This window comes from Wyeomyia smithii, chromosome 3, assembly GCF_029784165.1.
Source record: "Wyeomyia smithii strain HCP4-BCI-WySm-NY-G18 chromosome 3, ASM2978416v1, whole genome shotgun sequence".
NCBI lineage: Eukaryota > Metazoa > Arthropoda > Insecta > Diptera > Culicidae > Wyeomyia > Wyeomyia smithii.
Genome location: NC_073696.1, coordinates 28857853 through 28864919, shown reverse-complemented (window position 1 = coordinate 28864919; position 7067 = coordinate 28857853). Strand labels below are relative to the sequence as shown.

Genomic DNA, 7067 nt, shown 5'->3' with positions numbered 1-7067 from the left:
TGCTCCGCAACAGAAAGTAATTTGAAGAATGCCGTCTGAATATAACGTTTTTGAAATAGATTGTTTTAATTTTTATATAACATTAACCTATCATTGCAATTAATTTCTTTTTCTGCATGATCTGATTAAGCCTTTTTGTTAGATTCTAGAATAAAACTGAACTTTATATCTCAACCATGCAATACAACACCTAGTTTGGCTTTGTTTCGTACGAGAAGATACGATACTGAAAATGCTGTTAAGAAATGCTACAATGACTTATCAATCCACAAAATTTACGTTCTAAAAATATTTCAAAAAACCAATCGGAGGTTGAGTGTCCAAAAAATCTGGATAAAACTGGCAGATATACAGAAAAACTGGAAGATTTTGAGATTAAACTGTTTGACTGGATCACTTGAAAAAAACTGGAAGAATCCAGTTTAAACTGGAACATTGGCAACTCTGGTTCCGTTCATGTTTGTGTGAGAAGGAGCGAAACACGCGAAGCAAGTTTGTGGCAGTGACTGTCAGTTTGGCGCCCTTCAGAAACGATGTCATATTGCTGCAATGACAATAAAGGGATGGTGAGGAGAAAACTTATAGCGAATTTGTTTACATTAAAAATATGTTTCACGTTATTGCTAAATAATGGCGCACAAATGTTGATTGCAAATCATGGTACCGCTTTTTCACTCGAGTCAAATAATGGTGTCGCTTTTTCATGCTTGGTACTCAAAATTGAGTTAATGTGGTAACTTCAAAATTGAGTTATTAGAGATGAATCCAAAATCAGTATAAAAATTACACAGAATCACAAAATGCGGTACTCATTTTTTGACGTTTCCATGCAACTTATGAAATTGAATTAAAATCAATTCATTCGCAGTGTTACTTTTCACGAGCGTGTAGTATAGGAACTTTCACGCAACAATAACGTGAAAAATATTTTGAGTGTATTCCACTGCGTCAGGGCAAATCTACCGAGGAATAGACCATTTTACGAGACGTTTCTGAACTCAATTCATAAATGAAATTTTGACAGAAAGTTCGGAACCGCTGACACAACGCACGTAAGAGCAACATCAATATCAGCAGGATCAGTGACACCTGTCAGCTCGTAAAATGGTCTATAATGAAACGACATCGCGATTAACGACGCAAGTAAGAAAGAGATGCCAGATAATTGTTCACAACTAAGCACGTGCGGTGGTCGGTTGAAACTGACAAAATTTACGGTGCGCTTCGAGCAACATGCGAGGTCAACACTGCGTCAAAATCAAACGAATAAAGAAGGGTTTTGAATAGGGCAAGACACTATTGATATATTGCGAACTATTTCCAATATTCAATAATACAAAGTACAGGTCGGACTCGATTATCCGGAACATCAAAAATTTTTCGTTCCGGATAACCGAGTTTTCCGGATAATCGAATCACAGAAAAATATTCAAATTTGCGATTAACGAACATAAACTAAATATTTCCTGTTTTTTATTTTACTTGTTTGACGCAGTGGCGAAACCAGAAATTATTTCTGAGACGAAAAGGGGTAAAATCTTCAGAAGCAAAAAAAAAATTAGACATTGATTATTTTCACCTTATTCGAACATGTCCCAAACACGCCGAAAGTGAAATAGATGGTAACAAAGATGCCAGAAGGGATGGTGAAGGTAAAATTTCGTAATAAAAATTGAAAACGAACACAAAAAAAATCCGGATAATCGAGTCCAAAATTCCGGATAATCAAGTCTTCGCTCAATCGAGTCTCCGAATAATCGAGGATTAATTTTGCATTTTCAGGCACCTGTTTACCTATGGCACAACTCCTTGACAACACATTATTGTCCGAGTGGTATGAATGTGACAGATAATCGATAAATTTTAAAATATATCCCCCAATACCGTATAATATAACCGAAATATTTCTCTTTAAAATAAAGTTGTCTAGTCCCTAGGGTTTTGGCCAGGCCTATGAATTGACACCACCTTTTCTTGACCCAAAAATAACATGTAACATTATGGAACCACGGTGGGTTCGTAATGAAAACGGAGCCAGAAAAAAGTCACATACAAACCCTGTGCAAAGCATAGACGCATCTAATGCCTGGGGTGACATTGTGTAGCACGATTCGTACGATATTCGCTATTTTCGAGCACATCTCATACTGCCAGTTTTGTTTTAAACTCAAAAGAGCTGTCATTGTCATTTGTCCTTCGACTTATCTAACCCGCAAAGTCGAACATATACGAAAAACGAAACATAACGCCCACCAGCGATTATTTAGTTTTGTTCGAGTTACTCGAATCTAAATGCGCAATGTCACCCTTGGTTTTGACAGCAGTTAGATTTGTTTTGGGTCAGAACGAGATGAGCCGGTGGGATAAAAAAATCGATATTACTGTCATCAACCGATTAGAGTAGAATAAACATAAGTTTTGATAATATCTTTTCACAATAGGGTCAGAATTCGTGAAACGGATCACAAAAAATCGCGATGTTTAATTTTTTCAAATAAGTATTGAAAACTTCAAGAGTTTCACTCGGGAAATTGATTTTCCAATTTTTATCGAATTTGAATAAGTTTTCAAGTTGTTATTGTCATTTGAAATGTAGGTCAAAATAGTTTTTTAATAGACATAGCTTTAAGAATGTTGCATCGAATTGTATTAAATTTTCACAGCAAATGCATCCTAAGTTGTAGTTTACGAAAATATTTTTCCTCCAAAAAAATATTTTTTCAATAGTAACTATTTGAAACAATATGTTGAAAATCTATGTTCTGGGGCACTGAAAAACCTGAAAAAAATCAGTATTTTTGACGAATTTTTGAAACTTCCCTGAAGATTTCACGGTGGTGTTAATTTTTTATCAAAAGATAAGGGTTTTCTGAGTTGGTGTCGCAACGCATTTTCAAGCGAGAAATTCTCCTAAACCCAGTTTTCTTCAGTTCTCATACCAAAAAGTGCACCATAATGACTAAAAGTAATAGCACGGGCGATCTTACTCCGCTGATGCGTTCTGTACGGTTATCTCCTAACTAAATTTTGCATTTTTTTTTTAGTAAAATGTGTAGGTACCCAAGCAGCAAAATTTGTTTTGATTATGAACTTTGTGCACCACAGCAACAAATTCTTATGCGAAACTAAGTTGCAGCTACATCTCAGTTCCTTATACAATGACAAAATTAGCGCAAGAGGCGGAGCCAATTGCAACATTTTCCTTGTTTCATTACAAGTTTCAAGAATGAAACAGCAATGTGTATGAACTTATGCGTGGAATTTGATAACAACATGGTAACTGCTGCATGGTCAAATTTTAGCAACGACGATGTATCGTGGCAGCAACTAGGGTGAAATAGCAACTACATGGCGTTGTAATAAGATCGTAAAACGGCAAATGGTCAGAATGGAAAAAGATTGTCTGTATAGCGGTTTATCTTTGATTATTTCCAGAAATTTCAACTGGATTCAACTCCTGTTATTAATTTCTATTCAATTTACTCGTTTTTGCTATTTACATCATTTGCTGTAGAAACACTTGCTAGTTTATGGCTTAGTTTTTAATTTTGCTTCCCTTATCATGCTCATGCTCATTCTCAGTTTTTATTTTGCTTCTTAAATTTATCAGCACTTCAGCGTGATAATTAAATTCAAAGCAATTTATTTCATTTCGCTTTAGAGACCCACACTGTTTGGACGACTTCCCATCTAAGTATCCAAAAGTTACAACGCAGTAAATAACCTCATCTCAAAAACAAATATAAGGCAAACGATCGAGCAAAAGTTGCTGTTACATAGCTTGAGAACATGACAGCAACTTTTAGAAGTATTTTTGTTGTTTTGTTTTGTATATCTCGCAAGCATCACGTTGGCAACTTATATGCTCCACCCACTAGATCTATCCAGTGAAGGTCAGGTTTCAAATGCCGTTTACACGTTTCAACAACAAATTCAACCTCGCGAATTACGTTGTTGGTGTGAAGATTTTTGAAGCAGCCGTGTAACTTTAGTTGTTGCTTGTATCTTTACAATTTCATCGTAGTAACAAAAAATGTTTCCTAAAACCTCGGAATTTCATTAGTGCAACAAATGATCACAATTTATTTTTTTGCTATGTTTCAGTTGTTGCTTGGGTAGGTTTGCGAGTTGTTAGGGGCATGAAGTATACTATCTTCATCATTAAGTGAGATAACAGACTAAGCATATATTGACTATTTTGCGACTGAAAATCATTTCTATCAAACTAATTTTACAAACCTTACAGAATTTTTGCATATAACTGAAACTGGGATTGTCAATAGTAGTACTGCTCACTCGCTTCTCGCTTGAAAATGCGTCGCGGCACCAACATTGAAAGCCCATATCTTTTGATCAAAAAATAACACCACCGCGAAATTTTCAGGGAAGTTTCGAAATTACTTCAAAAATACTTGTAATTTTTTTTAAGATTTTTCAGTGCCACAGAACATAGATTTTCAGCATATTGTTTCAAATAGTTACTTTTGACAAAAAAAATTTTTTCTCAAAAAAAATATTTTCGTAAATTACAACTTAGGATGCATCTGCTGCGAAAATTTCATACAATTCGATGCAATATTCTTGGCTTTAAGAATGTTACATTGAATATCTATTAAAAACAATTTTGACCTACATTTCAAATGACAATAACAACTTAAAAACTTATTCATATTCAATAAAAATTGGAAAATCAACTTCCCGAGTGAAACTCTTGAAGTATTTAATACTTATTTGAAAAAAATAGACATCGCGATTTTTAGTGATCCGTTTCATGAATTGGGTTGTTTAGCTATTCACGGATTTCCGATTTTTCTATATTATCTGAAAGAGTGTAATTTTCTGAGCAAAACGTGATTTTTTAAAACTTTATATCATAATCCTTTGATTTTTAAATGAAGAATAAATATTCGTTCTAAATCGCTACAATGACAGTTGGTATATGGGCAAACTGTCATTGTAGCGATTTCGAACAGTTTTAAATCGTGATTTAAAAAGCGAAGGGCAACGATAATTTTTTTTTTAAATCACGTTTTACTTAGAAAATGTAGATCTTAGAAATGTAGATCAGATGATATAAAAAACTGATATAGCTAAACAACCCAATTCTTACCCAATAACTTTAGTAATTCTGAAGGGGTCTACATTGCCGTGAGGAAAAATAGCAGAGATATAATAAAAATTAGACCTAATTGTTCAAATTTGGAACCCAAAACATTTTTTAGTTTATGAATTTTTTAATACCACTGGTATTTTCGAGATTTTATGTGATTTAATTGAAAATGTTTACTGCAGGAACCTAATACTTTCGAAATTATAAAGCCAAATTTGTGCGTGTACAACTTTCATTATGTATCTGTCACCTGCGTTAAGCGAAAAGGTGGGGTGCTGTAGTACTAGATCGTCTTGTTTTGTTTATCATTTGCATCTTATCAGCTTCTGTGTGGCCGCTGTTATCTTGTTTTACCGTTCCGCAGCTGGGAACTAGCTGCTGAAAGTGCGACTGTCTAGATAAAAGATAGAACCGGACGATGAAACTTCGTAACTTACTCCTGCGCCTTCTGCTTGGCGCCGTTTGTCTGCTGGTGTTTAACGAGTTTATCGTTTACTATCTTGTGCTGCTCGAGGTAGGTCAGGTGGAATTTCCATCATTTCCGCTGAATAACTTTTATTATCTTTTAGTGTCAATGGCCTACCAAGCCGCTTCCGGTAAATGGATTGGAACCGGTGAAAGTTATGCTGCTATCGGATACACACCTGTTGGGTCCGATCCATGGTCATTGGTTCGATCGGTTGCGTCGTGAGTGGCAGATGCATCGAGCCTTTCAATCGGCTATGACACTTTTCCAACCGGAGGCAGTCTTTTTGCTGGGTGATGTCTTCGACGAGGGTAATTGGGTTAACCAGAAGGAATTCGATTCGTATGTCGATCGATTCCGAAAGTTGTTCCACACTCCCACTGGAACCCAACTTCACAGCATTGTTGGTGAGTAGCAGAAGTTTCTATCGAAGGATGCTTTTTATGTTACGGTTGACATTTTTTGTAGGAAATCACGACATCGGTTTTCATTATGCAACCCACCCGTACTTGGTTCATCGATTTCAAAAGAACTTTAACAACACTGGCGTGTCGCTGACTAGCATCCGAGGAGTAAATTTCGTTTCCATCAATTCAATTGCGATGGAGGGCGACGGATGTCAGCTGTGTGAAACGGCCGAGAAGGAACTGCGTGCCGTTTCCACTATTTTCAAATGTGGGCGCGGTATTGGTCAGTGTAAAAATGTCCCGAAACTTGAGGAATACAGTCGACCGGTTGTGTTGCAGCATTTTCCCATGTATCGTGACTCGGACAAGGTTTGTGAGGAACACGACACACCGGAGGTCAAACTGTACCGCGAACGGTGGGAGGTAATTTCGAAAGAATCGACCGATCTAATCGGTGAACTGCTCAACCCGCGGTTGGCATTCAGTGGTCACTCGCATAACTACTGCCACGTGGTAAAGAATCGGCTGGGGATCGAAGAATATACGCTAGCGTCGTTCAGCTGGCGGAATAAGAATAATCCTAGTTTTATATTGGCTCAAATATCACCCAAGGAACACACTGTGTCCCGCTGCCAGATGCCGGTTGAGAGCACCATCATCACCATCTATCTGGTTGGGTCGATCGTTCTGGTGATCACGTCACTGCTGCGGTTGGGTGGCTTCTTGGCTCAATTGCGAATATTTTCACACGGGCGACGGGAGTATAAGAAACTTACTAAATAGAGATTCCGTCGACGATAGGCACGAAAAGATGGCACGTGAGACTTGTATGGCAAATTAGTAGTATTTTCGATTTCCGACCAAAAACCGTGCTAATAAGCCCAACTAATGTTAGTTCATATTTCTGTAATTATCGTAAGAATAATGTCATGTACGTGTGTCTAGTAGTTGTAAGCTACTAAAGTTGTAAATAAATAGAACCCGTCGAAGCGTATTTAGAGTTTTGTTATTTTACTGGTGACGTAGGAAAGCTACTAACACAATGAAACTAGAGCAGGCCTTTCTCGGATTCGCAGTGTAGTAT

General features: G+C 36.8%; 1 protein-coding gene across 1 annotated transcript; it reads left to right on the top strand.

Moving 5' to 3' along the window:
• The first annotated feature begins 5395 nt into the window (after nucleotides 1–5395).
• On the top strand, nucleotides 5396–6977 carry LOC129729521 (metallophosphoesterase 1 homolog). Its single transcript, XM_055688150.1, has 3 exons — nucleotides 5396–5624; nucleotides 5680–5983; nucleotides 6045–6977. The coding sequence occupies exons 1-3, from the start codon at nucleotides 5529–5531 to the stop codon at nucleotides 6764–6766; spliced, it is 1122 nt and encodes a 373-aa protein (XP_055544125.1). The 5' UTR covers nucleotides 5396–5528; the 3' UTR covers nucleotides 6767–6977.
• Nucleotides 6978–7067: the final 90 nt, after the last annotated feature.